The 21877-nt window shown below is 40.7% G+C and overlaps 1 protein-coding gene across 1 annotated transcript; it reads right to left on the bottom strand.

The window, feature by feature from the left end:
* Nucleotides 1–6280: 6280 nt before the first annotated feature.
* Nucleotides 6281–21291, bottom strand: tmod2 (tropomodulin 2). The gene is made up of 10 exons (XM_041039500.1): nucleotides 21176–21291; nucleotides 16333–16566; nucleotides 14860–15016; nucleotides 10524–10646; nucleotides 10105–10179; nucleotides 9887–10017; nucleotides 9693–9800; nucleotides 9460–9603; nucleotides 9181–9325; nucleotides 6281–8557 (listed from the first exon to the last, which is right to left on the bottom strand). The coding sequence occupies exons 2-10, from the start codon at nucleotides 16456–16458 to the stop codon at nucleotides 8526–8528; spliced, it is 1041 nt and encodes a 346-aa protein (XP_040895434.1). The 5' UTR covers nucleotides 16459–16566; nucleotides 21176–21291; the 3' UTR covers nucleotides 6281–8525.
* Nucleotides 21292–21877: the final 586 nt, after the last annotated feature.

Genomic DNA, 21877 nt, shown 5'->3' with positions numbered 1-21877 from the left:
TCCCTCCTTAAAAATTATGTGTGAACCCATATGATAGGATTTTGAATAATAAAAGTAAATACTGGCATGTTCAAGAATACACGGTTGCTGTCTCTATTACATTCTGGCTGTGCTGTTGTATATCAAACTATTTTTTTTGTTACTTGTTTGGTTAGTCCAGTAATTAAATTGTGAAAGCCAGCTTCAAAGTAGATCAGTGCTTTCATTGTGTGGCATTGTTGATATCCTGAGCAATGACACTGATGGTAGCAAAGATAAATTACTTAATCTATAGTTTGACATGTAATAAAAATCTTTAGTAACTCATGTTTTTTTTTCTACATGGTGTGATGAAAATCCGTGTATCTTTTATCATTATCATACATCAACCCGTAGCCTGCATTTGAGTAGCCCATCCTGTGAGGACACTGAAAACTGAGGAGTAACAAGGCAGGTAATCATTGTAGAAGGATAAATGAGAGACCATAAATGAATAACAAGATAAATCCCAGTTAAATAACCAAGTTACTTGCCAATCTTTGAATTCACTGTGAAGCACAGAACTTTTCTCATAATTTATTCATTACTGGATGGTAGCTGGTGGAAATCTTCAGTGCCTCCTGTCTCTGTCATCTGTGCACTTGGTGTGGTTCATGATTATTCAGAACCCAGAATGGCACTGTATTCTCTGAGGTTGTTTGTCCTTTTTGGCTCACTGTGTTAGGAAAATAAAGCCATGTGATTACTCACTCACACAAATAAAGTGCTGGCAGCGGAAAGCAATAATGGTACAAGTTTTATAATCGCACTAAGTAATTTTGATGTAGTGTTGGTGAAAGGTAGTAATATGCAATTTAACAGGAACACAAAGACGACAGGTGCTACTTTAGGATGCATAAGTTGTACCTCCATGAAATCTAATTTGCTGAGGAAGAAATAATGGAGAGCAACAAGTGAATTCAGGGTCTCTGAATGATTAATTTATTCAGTTAGTCTCTCTTGGTTATAGATGATGCTGTGGTAACCTCACTGTCTGGCATTTTGTAATGGAAATCAGGTCATTAAACTTATGTAATAGTACAAAGAGAGAGCAGGAGGAGGGAGCTCAACGCATTAATTATACATAATGCTCTCAATGTGAGATGACACTTTTTAGATTGAACAGCAAATCAGTTCATTATTCATGTTTTATTTGCTCCACATCTTTGGTTTTGACTTATCCAATGCATGTGGGTACAGGTCTGCTAAAGTTAAGAGGAGGAGACCCCAAAATCAATTCTTTTTTTGGTGAAGGTAAAGGCATAAAAAAAAAAATCTAAAATGATGCAATTTTCACCCATAATGATTTTAAATTCATATCTACAGGGAGCTCCTAGGATCTGCTCAAGAGTTCAAACAACAACAGGAGATTGTGCTGGCAGACTGACTACAATAGTAATCAAATTTCTTCATTTGCATCACCCTACCTTCTCTTTCTCTTGTAGGCAAAAACAAACAAAGGGAAACAAAGGCTAGATAAATGATCGAGGGAGGAGAAGCAACAACACTGTGAGTCATCTGTCACTACATTACCATGACAACAATCTCTTGAGCTGCCTCCTGGTCCAACTGCACCCACAGGTCTTGGGAGATAAGATATTGTAATCAGTGTAATATCACTCTCACCATCAGTTCATCATCTATAAGGAGACTAAGGAAGCAGTAGGTCACATCAGTAAGCCTGTAAGACTTTAGATTTTATGGTGTGAGGGACTGAAGTTCATTTCACTCTATAATTGTTGGAAGGAAACAAAGTAGGTTAACCAAGTGAATTAGATGGTAGCATCTATACACAGGTAGTTTCAGAAACGTAGGCTGCTGTCTATGGATTACAATAAAATGGAATTCATGCATCTGCATAAGGTTAATGTTAGGATAATGAGGACACCTACAGGTACTTTTTAGATAAGGTTTGCAATAATGTGTCAGTAAGTTTGTTTTCTGACCCCTACTGGACATTTCTTAGCATTGCACCTGTGCCAAGGTAATAGTTTCAACCACCAGGTGGAGTTAGTCAACCAACAATCAATCCTAGAACTTCACATCAATGATGTGTAATGTGCCTATCTTTGATCATTTAGTGCTTTGGAAAACTTGTATATGCATTTGTTAGCACTTAAACGGTATATTCACATTAATGCATACACCTGCAGTAAAATATCCATTCACTGTAGAGGAACAGGAGCTTTTTGATTGAAGGGAACTGGTCATGGACGATGTTAAGCCCATTTTAGGGATGCAGAGAGTACAGTGGCCTGGAGCCACCGCGAGCTGTGAACTGTAAATGCTAGGGATGCAGAGAGCACAGTCCTTTTAAGTGGACATCCTGGGCTTTCTTGTGATGCTTCAGATGTGGGGTTGTGACTAACACAGCAAATACACTGTCTTTTCAAAGTGGTGGGAATTCCAACTTTCACATTTTTTGGACCGCAGTGGTGGCTAGTGTTTTTAACTGTGCTTACACTATTCCGACAGTTCTGAACAAGCAGCTTTACAAATTTGCAGTTGTCACATTTGCTACTTAGGCTAGTTTGTAACTTTTAACAGCTTTTTAGCAATAATTGTAACAGAAATGATGCAACTGTAAAGAAAACATGTTGGCTATTACAGGATCCAAAAGGTTAAGTATAAATAGACTTAGACCAGTAAGTCTATTTGAACTTATTTCATTTCACTCTACCTGCCGCCTTTGTCATCAATAGGGTATTGTGCTTTAAAATCAAGAGAAGATGCAGATATTTTAGATAATTTATAAGAAATTGTAGGACTTCGTATTTATTTTGAATCTGTGAGCAAATCAGAGATATTTTTACATTGAATTGTCTGGGGGCATCCATTGTGTAGAGTGAAATGTGCATCTCAACTAATGGTTGATGGTTTTTGTTTTTTGTTTTAAAATCATGCTTTAAGTTTAATATTCGTCTTCAAGAGGGACCACGAATGAAAACATTAAGGAGAGTTAGTTAAAAAAAACTACAGTTCTGCATTTGGTGTTTGTTTGTTTGTTTTTTTCAAATGGATAGTCAACTTTTTGTTTACTTTGTTTACGTTATGGGACACTGATGTTAGGCCCATTTTAGGGGGGCTAAAATGTGAATATTTTTTAATTAAAAGGGTTGCGCTGAAAGTTCATCCAACATACATCAACTCTTTTTAGTTGGCGCTTCACTTTTTCCACATTTTGTTATGTTACAGCCTTATTCCAAAATTGATTAAATTCATTTTTTCCCACAAAATTCTACACACAACACCCCATAAAGACAATGTGAAAACAGATTTTTTTAAATGTTTGCAAATTTATTAAAAATCAAAAATCAAGAAATCACATGTACATAAGTATTCACAACCTTTGCCATGAAGCTCAAAATTGAGCTCAGGTGCATCCTGTTTCCACTGATCATCCTTGAGATGTTTCTACAGCTTAATTTGAGTCCACCTGTGGTAAATTCAGTTGATTGGACGTGATTTGGAATGGCACACACCTGTCTATATAAGGCCCCACAGTTGACAGCGCGTGTCAGAGCACAAACTAAGCATGAGGACAAAGGAATTGTCTGTAGACTTCTGAGATAGGATTATAAACAGGACGATGAATTGTTCACTCTGACTCAGGGTGGTAGCTGGTTTGGGAGAGTGTGGGGGCCAGCCATTATTTTATAGCGCTGCTAATAATCATTTTTCCACTCAGAACAGGGACCGTACTGGCAGTTTAACTTGGCATGATGTGTTTGACATTATGTGGCTGAGATAACTTTCTATTTTTAACACAAAAGTAAGGAAAATGAATCCTACGGAGTTGCTTTGGCTGTCTTGTAAAGGAGATGGCTGTTATTTCTGTTAAAGCTGACATTTAGGACAGGATGCACTTTTTATTCATTAGGACTGTTCATGCCTTACTATTCCCTGAACTCAAATTTTCAAGAGCAATAGCCCCACCATGACCTCTGGAACAAACTGTGATCTGTCTCCTTTTCCTAACAGTTAGACCAAAGACACGTTTAGCCAAACAGTTGCATAGGTTCAGGCTGTGAAGGATTGGATCAAACACACACATTAGGATGATTACATAACCCAGTCAGGTATGAGGCAGTGTTTGAAGGACACCATTGTTGTTCTTGTGGTCCCGCTAACATATCAGCTCTCACCTTGGAAAAGATTTGGAAATCGGCTTTGTATTTCTTCCTTGCTTACAATGGGGGTTTTTAAGTTCATTTGTTGCTCAGTCACCTGCTTTCCTCTAAAATAAACAAATGACCAGTGGTATATTACATTATTTATTGAGTGACTGACTCATATCTTTAGCTAATAAAGTACAGTACAAGTGGCTGTCCGTTCCTCTCCTCTACCACATAATCTGCAAGCCTTTGTTTACCAAATGCATGAGGTCATGATAGAGAGAGCTTAGAGAGCTTTGTTCAGGACCGGCAGGACTGACTCACTGCAGCATTCATTCTGATGGGAAATCAACTGCAGGTGAACATACCTGTTTAAGAACAAAGCCCCTCTTTGAACAACAGCAGAGGGAGAGGAGCAGGGGAATGACTGAGTATCTCAGCACAGACAGTTTTGGAGAGGCTGAGAGGACACAAGTTCATATCTATAAATGCACAACACCTGCTTCTTTTTTGCCTCACTACAGTTCATGTGGAGGCAGGTCGACTCTGGTGCTGGAGTCAGTCTGGTCCAGTGATGTTCAGCGCTTGACTGCATCACTGCCTGGACGACGTTGAATCCAACCTCTTGATCAACAGATGCATTAATATCATGGCTAATCAGACTGTCCAGTGCTGGGGAAAATATCATCAATTAAATATAAAGTTACCGATGGTTTTGTAGGGTTTTTTTCTTTCTTTTTTCAGCTGGTGCCTTTGCTTTACTAGGCTTTGGTGTTTGATGTTAAACACAACTGGTCTCAATTTTGTACTAACCTCAGTTGATGCACAGGTTTTATATTACATATGAATACATCCTTTAAGGTCCCATCATCAAGGATTGCCAGAGAGTCCGCCTTTTACTTTAAACAAAACATAAAATCCTATTTATGACAGTCCTCTCTGAACATCAACCTCAAATGAAGACATGGATGAGGAGCTGTGAGTTATAGTCTATTTTTTCCACATGCGGAGGAGCAGTGCTTAATAATAGTCACGGTCTGAGGGACCAGTTGTACTGTACTTACATAAGCACACAACTGTATATTTTACTGTCAGATTCTGATTCTACGTTTAGATTTTTCCTTTGAACTGATGCCTTCGGGCGTGTTTAACAGACGTGACATAAACCTTCTGTTCTCGTTCTCTCTGTTCTCATAGAGTGGAAACACTTGGATCATTCACCCCCCCTCCCCCCTTCCAGCAAGTTTGCTGCCAGCAGTGCAGAGTTTTCTCTGACAGCAACTCACCACAGCACAGGAAACCCAGAGAGGGATGGAGTCATATGCATTACATCATTTCTCAGGCATGCGCAAACAATTTCAAACACTGGATCTGATTAAAGGGTGCATACGTACACCACCTCGAGAACCTCCCAAACCAAAGGGCCTGTCTATCATTCATTACAAATACTGTTTGAACTTGAGATTCGGCAACAGCCAGTTTTAAATCTGTACCTTAGTGCAGAGTTACACTCAGAGGTAGGCAGTTTTTTACCCAGCGACACAGCTCTACGTATGGCAACATCAGAAACATGTCTTACCAAGTACAGGGAGGGGTACTGTAAAAGGATGAACCCTGCTGACTTTTCCTCTCGTCCCATTACACGGTCAAAGGTTACATTTCTCCAGTACTTTGTGGCAAAATACCTTATATACTAAAAACATTGCCATCAGCTTCATCTGTTCTTTTCCTTTTGTGCCAATTAGAAAACATAGTAAACATTACAGCTGCTGAGTATCTGCCCTTAGCTCAGAGCAATGCTGTGCCAAAGTACCACCCCTCAGTGGCTTTAGACTCACTCACAAGCTGATTAAATGTATTTACCTTGGAAATGTTAGTTTGACCAAAAAAAAAAAAAAAAAAAAAAAGAAAATAACTGACCACAAGGTCCTCTTGAAATCTGTCAAGCTCCTTTTGTCAGTACCTGAGGAAACTGTGGCCATTTTCCGAAAATGAAGCTTCTGTTGAGAACTGTTTTTGTCAAATGATCAAATCTGGACTTTTTTTTTTACAGCTACTTACAGAAATTTAAGATGAAATTGGGTCAATAATCTATGTCTTATTAATACATTTTAGGGATTAAAGAAAAACATAACACATAGACAAGAGTATGTAAAAACATTTATTGTTGAGGATGTCTTATATTCAGCAGTGCGTTTTTACCAGTCTCGTGGTTTTATAATAGTACATATTCCTTATGTTGAGTCTACACCTGGGTTTTGATTTTAGGTACAAAAAAAAAATCTCAGCAGTGAGTTGTGTAGATTTATGTGGTACACACGTAAAAGTGTGTGTGTGTGTGTGTGTGTGTGTGTGTGTGTGTGCGCGCACTTTGAATTTGAGATGGCATTTTACAATTAATATACATACAGTATTACACACAGAATATTATTAACAAGCCCAAGAAAAGAAGCAGTTTTCCACTTTAGCTGACTGCCCACCAGGAAAGCACAGTGATGTAAAAACAAATAGGTTCAAGAGGAAATACTTGCAGACATGGTCATGGAAGAAATACACAGATATAAAACATAGAACTCTTGTCCCAGGAATGTGAGGCTGTTAAAATGAAAGAACATTTTTGGTCGATAGAAACATGATGTTCACAAGTGATGACGTCATGCCAGCATATTGTTCCTATTACACATAAACAGTATATACAAGTTTCAAGTAACTCCTGAATTAGTCCTGTTATTCCCATCTCAAGCAGGTCAGTGTACCTAAGGAAGCTCCGTTTGAGGTACACACAGCACGTTACCTGTTACGTATTGAATGACATGCTACTGCTCAGATGCTGCTGAAAGTCAAGTGAAAGCGCTGGAGAGGAAGTTGGAGGAGTAAAATGTAAGATCTGTACAGGACCTTCTAAGAAGTGATGTTCATAGAAACATTTCACAAGTAGTCGCAACCTGAGAAGTAAAACTGAGAAGTTTCACACAAACTGTTTGCCAACTCATTCTCCCATCTAGCTGAACTACTTGCAGAACATTTTTCTATAAACGGCCCACAAAAAGGAATGTAATGGTGTGGTTAAAAAAAAAAAAAAAAAAAAAAAAAAAAAAAAAAAAAAAAAAAAAAGCCTCGATCATTGTTGTTAACCCACAGACTCCTTTCCCAGGCTGGTACTGTGAGGAGGTGACGGTAGCTGACAAAGCCAAAACCTGAACCAATAACCACTAGGTCTAATATTGAAACTTTAAGCACTGCATGTGTTAGTCTTTGGCATGGTTAAACATCAGAGAAACTCAGCATGCTGAGGAGACATTTCTAACATTATTTGTGAGAGCAAGTCAAAGCCTCCTCAGTCTAGAATGGATTTAATATCCTGTTCGTTTTACAGTACAATCCCAGTTTTACTTGATCCAAAACACCAAAGTCGAGTTATAATTTCCTGTTTAGAGATATATCCAGTCAATATCAGAATTTGAACTGTATCAAAACAAGATATTCGGTTAGAATAAAACTGTGAAGCAATACAAAACATTATGCACTGATACTTACAGTATTATATGAGGGCATGAGCCAACAGTATGTTGCCTTTAGCAGACTCTGAAGTTAAGCATCCTCTCTTAAGCTGACTACATAAGGCCGGCACTAACTAAGAAACTTCTTGCACACTCCAACTTTTACACACAGCAGCCCGACTGTCACGCTGGCTTTACAAGGCAACTCCGACAAACAACACCTGCAAATCCCACTGCTCATGAAATGTACCACTATGATCTCATCATTAGTACGCCATGCTGCTGGTTATTACATGGTAACAGACAGCGGTACAGTCACACAAGGTTTGCAGACTAGTAGTCATTGCCTCAGAGCGATTACCATTGTTCTAATGACAACTTCTGCTGGTTCAACACAGGAATTCCACTGGATGCTTAAGCCTCAATCACAAACTATCATGGTAGCGAATTCAGGGTTTTCTTGATGTTAGTTGTTGGTTCTTTTTACAAAGCTGTTATTGTTGTTCCTGTTACTTGGTAATGTTCATTTTTATTTCACATGCTTACAGCATAGTATAAAAGGAAAAAAAAAGCAAGTAAAAAGTCTGGACAAACCATATAAAGGCTCAAAAAAAGGAGCAGCTGAAATGAAATGACTAAAAACTAATCAGATTTACACCTTCAATAACAACACAATAACAAACAAAAGTATGAACATATGTATGGGAGAGGGCAATTCCAGTTATTTCCCTTCTTCTCGGATGTTTGTTCTTGATAAGCGCGCCTTGCCCCACAGTTTGGCACAAGACTAAAGTTTCCACACAGTGAGATGAGACCAGGGCATTGGCTGAAATTATTCCACATAGTGAGATGATAAAACAGGATTGGCCAGGAGACAGGTTGGGCTCTGCTCCTACAGGTCCCCTTCCACTCGCCTCCTGCGGACTAGAGAGGAAAAGTAGCGTGAAAAAGAGGCAGAAGGAGAAAATTTTGCCAAAATCCGTTGACTGATGGGGAAAAGTCCGTGAGAATAAGCAACTGCAAACGTGCAACGCAATCCCCACCCCCCACAGCCCTGTTAGTTTATCATGAAAACACTGAGTGAGTCATCTTGAGGTATGCGGTCAAAGTTTATAGCTATTTTAACAGCGTGTGTCAGCATGTACAGAAAACAAGAAGTGAGATGTCGTCACTCTCAAAGCTGTAAGATCACACCGTGTCATTCTTCACACTGTTAATGCAGTGAATGCTCCATTCAAACACTGTGAAAGACATGACTGATATCATTGATGCGTTGGCACGCTTGGTGACCACACCCATGCATCAGACCTGTGCTACTGCAGCTCTGACAGGAGGAGGAGCTAAAAGAGAGCAGAGGTCGTCACTGTGGACTGATACTACACATTGTAAAGCCTGCTGAGATGTTTCAGATGAGTACGTTGCCACAATATGTCATGACAGACTCTCCCATATAAGGAGATACCAGGTAGAGGGCAATGGGATGGGCAGCAACCCACTCGGTTTTTGCAATTTTGAGCAAATCTTAAACTGCTGTGTGAGTATCATACCCAGGTCGTTGTTCTTGGTGATAGCTGCGGCAGCTCTGGAGCGAGGCCCTTGCTGGGTGAAGTGGTAGCCAAACTTCACTATGCTGTTGTTCTCTTCCAACATCTTAGCTATCTCCATCTCTACAGTAGTGCCCAGCTGCTGCCTCTGAAATACACACAAATATACAGAGGTTTATATTTGTTATTATTTCTTTATTGTCATAATCTTTTTTTGTGAAGTTTTAAAACATGTAGAGATCCTGGTGTGCTGGTGCATGTGTGTCACAAATTATCTGGTACCTGGTTGTCTATCTTGATCTCTGTGAGTGTGTCATTGTCTCGCAATGCATCAATCAAAGCCTGCACCCCTGCCCCGGTAATAAAGTTGGACTCCAAGTTCAAACTCCGCAATGTCTTGTTCTCCCGCAGCATGTCGCTGAACGCCTGAGACAAGGAGGAGGAAATCAGACGTAAATACGGAGTTGTCAGGTGTCAACAAAGTCATTCAAAGCGCACACACCACGCCATCTCACCACAGCAATTGGGTCGTTACTCCGCGTTGCTGCCAGGCTGAACTTCTTGACTTGCGTGTTCTTCTCCATGGCTTTGGCGAAGTCCTTCAGGGTGGGAATGGGAATGTTCTGAAAAAACGAAAAGAGACACGCTGATATTGGTCCACAGATAAATGAGTATATGTGCTCTCTGAAAACCTGAGTGGTCTTTGTACCTTGATGTTGTTGAGGTTGACTTCTGTTAAGGAGCTGTCATTGTTTTTTATCCTCTGTAGAGTTTCTTCTACATTAGTGGGATTTGGAGGCTCATCAAACACTGGATTCATCTTCTCCCCTTTGATCACATCTACAAGAGACACAGGCAGGGGGTCAACATATTGATCTTTCCAGAGACCTTTGAATTAACAGAGCTGAATCCCATGATTGTACTTACTGTTGTAACCCTCTTTAGTTCCAGTCCCATCATATGTCTGACTACTAGTGACCAGCGTGTGAACACCCAGGATCGCTGCAAACAAAAGCAAACCATAGACTCAGTAGCTGTGGTGAGGAATCAGAGTGAATGAAAGGATAAGTAAGTGAAAGTGAATGAAGGGTAACCAAATCTAGAGGTCACAGCAGACAAGTGGTGTTGCTCAGTGAGCCCTTTTATTCCCCCATCAACACACACAGTAAAGGATGGAGCCATGGGAAAGACAGGCAGAGTGAAAGGAGCTTGTGTTTTACAGTCTGAGCAGAGACTGGACCCAGGCGGACTGAAAGTTTCTCACTGTGTGTACAGCTTCCTTTTCAAAGAAACCTTCATACAGAGTTATGGTCTTTCTTTTCCCACAGACATTTATTCATTCTTACCTGCTAGATCACACAGTTCTGTATCTGTGGCACTGGACAGGGCTTCCTCTAATTCTGGATCGAGGGTTGTCACTTCTTCCTGGCGTGTTTCTATTGGTTTCTGCTTCGGAACAAACACTTTACCTACAGAGAAAGACGGAAAGGAGAAGAGAATTTCACTCAAATTCTCTCAAAACTCAAAGGACATGATTCAGCCCTCATAAAAATGTGCAGGCAATAAATTACTTTAACATCAACAAAGACAGAAGAAACGGGTACATGCAGGCCGGGTGAACATTTTATGAGCTGTTACACAACCTCCAATTTCTATAAAAAATGTCCAACTGTTAACTGTCGGTGGATGTGCCTTGTTATTCTTCTACAGCCATCCTCATGCCTATCCTCTTGCCTTGTGTGACAGTCATAAGGCTGCATGACTGCCAAGTGCTGTGTGAGAGTGTGTGTGTGTGTGTGTGTGCCTACAAGCAAATGAACACGTTCCCAGATAACACAACTGTATCATTAATATACATACACTGGTTTGTAATTAACAGCAACACTAATTAGGTCTTTCATCTCTAGTCATTTGAGTTTTTTTCTTTGTCAACAGACTGCACACTTTGAAATGGTTATCAGTCTGCTTTGCTCTTGAGCCTTAATCTCTCATTTCAGTCATTTAGAAACTGTACCAGACTATTTTTCTTGGCTTGTTTACTTAATTCCATTAAATGCTTTATGCTTTTTTGCAATGCACAGGGAATGAGCACAGATCCAATTTGCAAATACTTATTTTCACTTAGACATAATATACGGTATTTGCTTCTGTTAGTCTGTGTTACAAAAAAAAACCTAATTGCATCCACTGTGATTGAATGCTGTTAAATTATAGAAAATGAAATGAAAATCTTGTTTGGGCCAAAGTATAATAATGGTAACCTTTCTGACAAGGAGGTGAGGTGTGAACAACAGAACTGGGCTGTTTAAATAAGTCTGGGCCTCCTGCTATTTTACACAACCTTCCCCAACCATCAGTGGTTCAGACTGGCTGAACTCAGTCCACCAATGACTGTCTGACAGCTATGGTCTTGCCATGGTAACCTATGTGAGCAAAGAAACGGAAAGAGCGAAGGAAGTCATGGAACAATGACTCGAGTCTAATCTAAACTGCACTGCTGGGGCAACAAACACTTGCACTGGACAGAGAGACCAACCAGCCTCTCTCTACGTCCGTCTCCTTAAACAAAAACACCCCGAGAATAGGCCCTCCCTCTTTCTCTACTTCTAAGCCAGTCAAGCCAATCAAACTGCTCAAAGTGGTCCCTCGTGGGGGCTCTGGCACTTCCTGAAAGCCAGTTAACAGTAAATACAGTCATCAGGCAGCATCCTGTGCCAGTCCCTCTGGAGCGACATTTAGCTCCTCAGAGGCAAGGAAGGACAGGGCCAAGAGACTGACAGCCCCCCAAAGTCTTGTCATCTGCACGATCCCACTGGAGCATATGTCACAGACTAAATGAGGAAAACACATTAGGGTACACTGGGCACTGTACAAATGTGGAGGGAGAACAGGCTCGTCAACAGAGCAGCGTCTGTGTGTAAAAAAATAATATAATAATAATGTATTTCAGCTCGGGTCTTAATTTTGAAATTCTGTAAATCATTTCTTTAGGTCATGACATTTTACTAACTGCCAAATAGCGATCTCTCAGGGAAGTTTTCTGGCCCCGATCCCGACCCATCCTTTAAGTATCTGCTGATACCGAGACCGATCCCATAAGCAACCAACAGTGCTGGCTAAAGATGCCGAAGAGAGACTTTCAGCACAGGAAAGACACGCCGCACAAAATCATGAAACAAGACAGACACTGAATTTAAGATAGATTTGCTACTACTGCTGTCATGAAAAGGTATGCTTTCATGACAGTGGTAGTAGCTGGTTCTTCGGCTCTGCTTGCCCATTTCTAAACAACCGCCGCAAGGCACTGCTTTGAGATATCAGTCCCCTGTCACACATGGAGCTTGATGGCAAATGCAAATGTTTTGTGTTTTCACTGGTGCACCAGCCACGCCCTCCACACAAACTTGGTGTTTCTCAGACTTCAATGGACGCATGCTTTAAACGTTCCAGTGAGTATAACTAGTTATAAATATTCCTTCTTCTAAACTTCTAAACTAAATACTGTTGACAAACCCTGAAGAAAATCAAGGACAAATAGAAGGAACGGACAATAATAAAATATGGATTATAGAAATGTAATAAGGACTGACTTAATATAATATTTAAGTGGTTAAAAGGCTGCAGTGGTTGCCATGGCATTTAAGCAGGCTGTTTTCCTCTATGTGCATCACTGAAAGGAGACACACACACACACTCATGACCACATTATTTATCAGCAGGGGGTGAGTATAACAAGGGGAAGAGAACCAGCTACATTCCACAGAACCACCAGAGTGATTTGAGTTTTCCATGTAGTCATAGGGTGTGTACACACACACACACACACACTCAAGGGGAGTATAATTTCTAACAGGCCAGGGTGAAGATGTCAGTTTCATATTTCCTCTCCAGTGAGGGAGTAGCGTTCAGATCTCTGGAGATCCCAACAAAAGGAATTCCTCTGGAAAAGAAATGTTTCTACTCTACTCCCGTTTCTGTTTTATTTTCCCCTGTCACACTGTCACATAAAGCATCTCCTTTTCCGCTCTTCTAGAAAGTGACTACCATAAGTGTGTCTTAAAACCTGTTTGAGCCTAACTGGTTCCTGTCAAGAAAGTCAGGTTATTTCGGTTTTACAACACTAATCCCATCTGGATCAGCAGTGAATGTTTATTTCATTTTTTCATGAAAAAGATGCCTGCTACATCTATAAACCTCAAAAACCATCTCACAATTATATTCCCCTTTGGGTGGGCAACTCTGTGAAATCGCAGACTATTGTGATGATGATGCATCCCACATTCAGTACGTGGTGTCTTTTCACTTCTTCACTACCAATACTACAGGCTCAGTTGCCTGCTGAAAAGCCTGATTGCATAACTCGGAGTATCACATTTAACCACTGTTTGTGGCATTTGGACTTTATTATTTAGTTAAGACACGAGACAAAGGTGCAAAGCTGGACTGACTCTATGCATCTTCAATCAATGGGGAAAGTCAAACTGAAAAAAAATCCTGTTCCTATTCAAATAAGAGTTTAGGCTCAGATTTGCATATTATCTTCTGATAAACACACAGTCTGAGCCTAAGCTTTGAGCACATCAAGTCAAGGTTTACTGATCTTTTGAACCTGAAATGACACAAAAAAAAAGCCACCTCACATCAATAAATAGACTGATTCAAGACATGTAATCCTAACCTTGCCTCCTCCTTTGACACTCCCTACCTCATATCCCCTGGTACAAACACACCTCCCCCACACTGCCGTATGTTGCATAAGAGCAGACATGCATTAATAATACCTGCAAAGACAGCAGAACATTAATTACTGCTGCGTCTGTACTGCTGATACAGACACAAACATACACAGACACACCCAGCTTGTCCTTCCCATGAGAAATACAGTACTAACGTGTGATAGCACCACACTACTGATAATATTCAAGAGAGTTAGGTATGGTAAACTAAATATATCATCCTTACTGGAATTTGTTGAATTTCTTTGTGATCATTTCAACCTCACAAAGTTGACCGTTCATCTTTGTTGACCTGTACGTTACCTATAAGGACTGATGTTCACTTCAAGTCAAAATATCAACTTTCAGAAACAAGAATGTAAACAGAGATGATGATGATACAGGCTGTCTTGTATCTTGGGCACACATAAAAAAAATGCAGGGGTGTTGCTGCCATAGCTCCACAAAGCTTTCCTCTGTTTCACAGTATGAACAGCAACGGTATCATCATTCCTCTTTTGCTTCGCCAAATCACTGCGACACACTAGTCTTTGTGTCAGGAAGCCATGTGGCGTCCCAGATGTGGCATCGGTTGTTTTCCACCACTATACTATAAATGAGATAAAATAATCAATTGTGGCGTCCTACACCTTCTTCAGCCCTGATGCCCTATGTCTGTCCGGTCAGGCAGTTATTGGGCATTTATATAGTGTAGTCTGGACCCAGCATAAAATGGAAAGGAAAGAAAAAGGAAGAAACCTTAGGAAGAGCAACAGAGGAGCCAGCGCTCCTCCAGGAGATAAGGAATCATTCAAATATTTTAAAGCATCATCCATCCATCCATCATTTTAAGTCAATGCAAGCTTTTAGGCCTGTAAATATAAATGTTAATAACCTTCTTTATGGTCAAGTTAAGTACTGTCTGTTAATCTGTCATGGACAGCTGTAGAAAAATACACACACACACCTTTTTTCTCTCCAGTGAAGGGAACTACATCCTCTCTGTCCTTGTACTCCATGGCTTCCTTCTCCAGGTACTTGAGCAGACGTTCCCTGTCGAATGGGCCTGTGACCGTCTTGGTCGTCTGGTCCTTCTGGCGTAAACCCGCTGGCAGAAGAGCATTCTGGGGAGAGGACACAAAGAGACATATTAGACCTGTCAATTGACTTACGATAGACCTATAGTCTGGCGCTACACCAGTTTGTGGCATCAGAGTATCTCTTTGAAGGTACTTTTCATCACTGTAACATCACATGTAGTTAAGCAGGCTGTTATGCTCTTTTAGCGTTGTTTACAATTATGGAGCAGGCAGAGACAGGATGAAAATGCTGCCTCCTCCAAACAAAATAATATCTGGCATGTTCTCAAACGTCTGTCAGATAAAGGACTGAAAGCAAATGCCAGTATAATTCCATGCATCCTCAGTTCTGTTAGATAGTTGGAATCAATGCCAGATGTAGGAGCTTGAGTTTCACATGAAAAATAGACATGAATTACAAGTTCCTCAAAACAGGAAGTAAACACACTCTGAACTAGTTTAACTTGATCCACGTCAACCAAAACCTCGTGGCTTTAAAGGCTGACATAAAAATGCAACCAACTATGGACCAATTGAAAACCTGAGGGAGGTGAACAAGGATGTGTGAAAAATTTAGAAGAGTTTTTTTCTAGCCAGTCTGTGCACACTGCCACTACTGAAACCAAACACTTCTTTTTGTGAGCACATCCAATTTTACTTTGTCTATATTAATGGCATCCAGAAATTATATTTTCCCACTGCTGCTGACTGTTTCCTGTGGACCCTGTGTGGTCACCATGCAGGGGGACTTCTGTCACTCGGTTTAGATAGAATTTTAAATAGAACATGCAGGGGCCTGGGAGGGATTTCATTATACTCTACAGCTCTACTCACAAATAAACACACAAACACTTGGCAGCCTGCTGACAGGGTTGTCGCAGCCCAGACTCCCCCTTTAAATTATTTTCCCAACAATAGAGGCTAGAGACTGGAAGGTGCGGTTTGAGGGTACAAAGGAAAAATCCACCCTGAACTTGGATGGATTTAAAGTTCAGTGCATTCCAGGAAGTTTAACTGTGATGACTTGGTATAATATAGCTTTTGGTGGATTCCCTTGCCCTTAATCTGGTTCAGCCATGTCCACTTTCTACAGTTCACATACTATGATACCAGTGACTTACTACAACCCTGACAAGTGACATAAACCTGTTGGTACCAGGTAAAACTCTTGTTATTTTTTTAAATGTTTTGAAAACTGGGGCGTGTCTAGGATTGCAGTTGTGTGAGCATCTTGAAAGCACACGATGCATTAAGTCTGTCTCATTTTTAAAATTGGCAATTTCCCAATAAATCGCTCTGCCACGGGAACTCCCACCCACTAAAGAGCCCTGGAGCTCCTCCAACCCTCCCCGAGCCCTGACCTCAGGATCCATCTCCTCGAGGGCTGTCTCCAGCTGTTTGAGCTCCTCTGCCGACAGTTTGTTGAGGATTTCATCTTCGTCGAGATCCTTGTACTTGTCCAAGTCCTTCTTGTACGACAACGCCATGGTGCCAGCTATAGTTTGCTAAGCAACACTGAGAAGCAGACCACAGCCACACTGTTCCTTCTCGGGTTCACTGCTCCAGACCACGGAGAGGCTACCTGAAGACAAACACTGGAAACACAAACAAATACACATTTATGGTGATTCTTTTTACTTCAACTGACTGAAACAATGTAATGTAGTTACATCCTGTAAACTGAGATAAACACTGTTTATCTCATCCCTGTGAAACAATAGTTGATCACAGCTGTGCTGCATAATGAGGCCCTGCAATGATGCAACACACACACAGCTGGAACAAAGGAAGAACTTTCTCAGGCTCAGACAAATCATCTGACCGCTCCCATGAGAATCACCAACAACTCCTTGTGAACACCAACTTTGCTGGAAAACATTATCAACTTAAAAGATGAAACAAAAGAGGTCTATTCTAGTGGATATGAAAATAGATGAATATAATGTATATTTTCATCTTGGGACTGGGGGCTTGAAAATAAAGCAAACTGTGACAGTGGCAGGAAATACTGGGGTAAACTCTAAGTAGATTTATAGGACCTTAACACCACAGTTAAGAGTGAGTAAATCTCAGATAAGTGAATGAGTTAGGGAGTGAGTGTGGATCCTGTCAAATAAAATGAAGAGGCTTCTGTCTTCAGTTTCCCTCTCCCACGCCACAGTCCGAACTCAAAATGACCTCATGAGTGTCCCCGCAGGACTTCGCAGATGGTCTTAGTCCTAATCACTCACACACATTTAACCCTGTACACACTTAAACTGAAACTCAAACTTTCCCAAATAGTCAGCTCATGCTATAGTCAAAAAAAGTCAAGGTAAACAAAACGGTGTTTGTGTATATACAGAATATACATTCGTACTCAATTGCAGCTGCTACCTGTAAATGCCCTCGGCTACAAACACATATTCCATCAACCCAACTTCTTCATGTCAAATGTAAAATAAACACTATATCTAAACTCTGTAACAGCAGAAAAAAAAAAACTCAGTGGTTTAGCCAAGGATTCTTTAAACATTTACTGCCATTTCCCGGGAGCTGCCTGAGTGATTTCTGCAGTTTAGAGGAGTTCCCTGAAGAGTGTGACACAATGCATGTCTCTTGTACTGTTCAGTCCTTCCACAAACCAAGCTCTGTCCTGGGCTAATTCTTGCCCTCACCCCATCCATCAGACCACCCTCATCTTCTCTGAAATGATTATGAGAGTCATGTTCCAGCAGATGATGCTGGGCTAAAATGTCAACACTGATGGCCTTAATCAAAGCCTATGAATATAATGATCTACAATAATAACCTCATGCTGATGTTCTGTTGTACAGTAGTTTAATCAGATCCTGAGATCAGATATAAGTCCTCTCATACATCCAAATCATGTGAAAACCATTCTGCGTGCTGCGAACACGTCAGTTTTCTGTGCCAGTTCATGGAACAGCACCAGTATTTGTTTCTCGTGATATCATTACCAGCCTATGCTGGCTTGTTTCTGGCAAAGGGGCTTTTGCTCTTCGTTTATAATAAATACTGAGATGTTCTGGGACACAAAAAACATATTGCGTTTTTACTGTAATCATGAGTATCATCTGCCTTTACAGCTAGTCAGGGTTTCCAAAATCTGAAAATATGTTTGATCTATTTTGCCAAAAAGCCTAATGTTCAGACCTAACCCTTGTTATTTACTCTTTGAAAGTTGATGACAGCTTATAAAAAGACTGGTCTTCAGTCATAAATCATACTTGATATGTTCAAGTATGAGTCATGACTGAATGGTCCCAATTTTGGTTAAATTACAAAGACATATTCTGAGATGTGCAGAAGGCAGTGATGTGATGACATTTCTGGCCGGGATCTGGAAAAAGCAGAGATGCCAAAGCCAGGGATAAGCACAAGTCACACATGTGCACACACAAACACACATACAGTATAATGCTCTTATGACGAGATCAGCTCAAAATAACACGGTTTACCATATTATCCTACTTTCTCAAAAACACTTTCCACTTCACTGGCATATTATTCAATGCATTTAAAACTGCAGCCGTCATTTACAGCGAGGCCCAGTACTTTTGAGTGTGCAGACAGAAGAGTAATGGAGCATGCAGACAGGGATAATGAAGGCAATGGGTGGGCAAAGGCTGAAGTGGAGACACTGAGAGGATCCATTAGTCCAGTCTGATTGATTCCTTTCTCCTTCTTCTCTCTGCTAATCCTTCAAGACAACAACAGATGGCTCAAAGCCAATAATACTGCAAACCTGTCTGCACTCTACACTCACCTTGAGCTTTCCTTCACTGACCTGTACACTTAGGCTACTGTTGAGCACATAAACATGTTACTGAGGACTGCACAGAGACAGAGCCACAAATATCATGATTTAAGTTCACCTCACATGCTACATGTTTTGTGATTTATTTTCCTCCAGAATGCAAGAACCAGTCTGAGAGAACACGTGATAAAAACCTGACTGATTTAAGCGTTGACATATGAAGTAATACCACATTTACTAACCTAAACTTACCTTAACAGAAAAATAATATTTGTGTGGTGTGTGTGAGCATAAGAGATGAAAATTCAGACCATATTCTGTTAGAAAGTCAGAAATAGAAAAGGGGACAATGAAAGGCAAAACACTGGTTTCTAGCCTTGTCATTATTACCTCCAATAAAGCTAACCCCTGTTTTTAAGTGAAGTGTCTGAACGTGTTTCAGGTCAAATGGCCAGGCTTCATCTTCTTTCAAAAACTGATGTTGACAGGCAAAAAGTAAGATTACTTGGGCCATTAAGCATGTGATATGATATCAGACGCCACCTTAGATATCTCTGGGTTCTGTTATATAACCCTTAGCAGCTAAAAAAACATTTTAAGTGTAACTCTGTCAGAATAATTCCTGCAACCTATATGCCTGTGCTACTTTAGAGCTCAGAGGTAGAAGCTGTATGAACAGCGGTTTGCAGCTCTGAGATGAACAGGAAGCACTGACTGGTTATTACATTATTATAGAACACCGCCCCAACAACACACAAAAAGACTATAGTTAGAATGACCCAGCTCTTGTACCCATGGGACAAGAGTCTGCACTTCCTCCTCCCACCTACTCTCCTCCAGCTTTATTATCTAACCTTCTGTCTCTCCAGCCTGTTGTTACTCAGTTCTCCACTATCGTTTTTATATTTAGACTCCTAAGGTGCCCACAAGTGTCAGAAGTTGGAGAAAACACACCGGGAGACAGAGATAGCAACAGAGATCCAGTCAGATCATGCTGTCACTAAGATATAGTCTCTGCATCACACAAAACAAGTAAAAATGACAAATAGTTGTAGTTGCCAGGATAACAAAACGTGTTTAAATACCTATTGCACAGATGTTTGACCTTGAAATAGTGCTTGCCAATCAGGCTTTTTTTTTTTTAAATTAGACCCATGGTTGTTGTTATTTCTTCCAATTAACAGTCAGTAAAACTATAAGTCAGAAAAAGAAAACAATCAACATTTATGTTGTTCATTCACTAGTCTTCTCTTGTAATGAGAACAGATTTTAGGGAGTGCCCTGCTTTTCAGCTCCCAAAGGACTTGCAAGGGTTAGAGTGTGAATAATACAGGTTCAAGAAAGATTACCCCCTTCGCACCTTTGTAAGAACTAATAATAGCCACTATTCACTACTGCGGCTCCATTACACCAAGGGTGAAACGAGGCACTCATGGCCAGGTTTCACTCTCCAGTGAAAGGTATGCAGGTTAAACAAATCCTATCTGAGAAGCCTGCTTGTCTGCAACTCTCTGCTGCAGAGGGTGGCAGAATAAACAATATCACCCAAAATGCCATGTCAGCAGTCACCACGACATTCCACGACATTAAAATACCTGCTTCACAGCTTCAGGAGGAACACCTGCCTTCAGGCTTAAAAGGAAAACCACACTTCCCTAATCAGACGTCCTCCTTAAGACTTGGACCACACCCTTCATTCAGCAGTGAGTGCTGCTGGTCAAACTGCATTTGTGAACACGCACACACACATAAACCTTCACATGAGCTCCTGAACAAGGAGTGTATCAAGGAGTGTATAGTGTATCAGACTCATTGACCTTCCTCCTAACTAACAAGTACTACTGTTGCTAAAGCCACAGACGTTTCCTTAATTCTCCACTTTCTCTTTGAAGGTGCTGAAACGCCTGTCCATGTCATACAGGCAGACACAAACACCAGAATCATCAGCGGACACTTGGTGCTGCCATAACATGACATTTAACATCGCACTACGAATCTTACATATATCAAGCAAGTTAGTGGTGGTAACTTAGCTGCCTCATCCACCTCCTGTGAATATAGCGGGCAACGGGAACGACGTCAGTTAGCATGTTCTTGACATGTTTATGATTATCTCGCTGCCAGTTGACATGTTGATCCTGATGATCGTCGCCAAGCAAAAGTCACCACACATTAGCTAAGAAGCGGTTAAAGCCAAACCAAGCCGTTGATGGGACGCTTACTTTGGTAACTTGGCTACATTTGTCGGATGCAGCGAAACCCTGCGAAGTAGCCCGATGAGATGTGGCTAGCTGCTAACGCGGTAGCCTCTGCAGTTGAGAGAAGTTGCTAGCCGTTTAGCTAAACCAGCCAGCCACAGAGCACACATGAAAGTGACAGTCAGTAACAGCAAGTCTAGCGCTCTGACTGAATTTCCAAAACCTCTGAGCCGTCTATTTCCTTACCTGAGGCTAATCGGACCTAGGCGAGGAATCTCCAAATAACACCAGTTTCCCCAGTGAACGCGATTTCTCCAGCGCTTGATTTCTCACTCAGCCCAAGGGCGGTAACACAGGAAGAGAGAAGAGGAGTATTCTCTGAGTCACCAATAGAAAGAGAGCCTACCAGGCGTGAACCAATGGCGTAAATCAGCCCGCCTCCTTCATCTAGGAGAACTAAGAACAAAAATAAAATAAAATAAAAAATAAAATAAAATAAAATATACAGTGGCAGAATGTTTACATTCTTGATTTAGAAATGTGAGGATTTTCTCCAACTTTTCCTTGCAGATCACACGTTCAAGTTCATGCTATGAAATACTTTTTGGCTGTCTTGCAGGTATTGTATGTTTAAGATCTACCCACAGATTTTCAGTGATGTTCAAGTCAAACTTCAGCTTGCCTTTCATGATGTAGTTCATTATTATGAGGTGAGATGCGTGCTAACCAAATGGAAGTCTTACATATATTTTAGTTTTGAACAAAAAGAAGCCACTGAGAACACTTAAAATAGGAAAATAAGCAGAGTCACGGTGATTTATACTGTACAGACTAAAACTGCAACGCTATCGCAATCTGCACAACATATGATACCATCTCTTCTTAGATTCCAGATCTGGATAAGGAAAAACTCTAGGTACACATACACAAACACACAAACAGACACAA

The sequence above is a fragment of the Toxotes jaculatrix genome, chromosome 1 (genome assembly GCF_017976425.1).
Source record: "Toxotes jaculatrix isolate fToxJac2 chromosome 1, fToxJac2.pri, whole genome shotgun sequence".
Taxonomy (NCBI): domain Eukaryota; kingdom Metazoa; phylum Chordata; class Actinopteri; family Toxotidae; genus Toxotes; species Toxotes jaculatrix.
This window is presented reverse-complemented; position numbering and strand designations above follow the sequence as displayed.

What these genes read in the sequence shown, in the direction of transcription:
- tmod2 (XM_041039500.1), bottom strand. Translation starts at nt 16,458, where the DNA reads ATGGCGTTGTCGTACAAGAAGGACTTGGACAAGTACAAGGATCTCGAC. An exon ending in GTAACGACCCAATTGCTGTG is followed by an intron (nt 9,604 to 9,692) that starts GTGAGATGGCGT and finishes TCCTTGTCTCAG; the next exon opens with GCGTTCAGCGACATGCTGCG. An exon ending in CACCAAGAACAACGACCTGG is followed by an intron (nt 8,558 to 9,180) that starts GTATGATACTCA and finishes TTTCCTCTCTAG; the next exon opens with TCCGCAGGAGGCGAGTGGAA.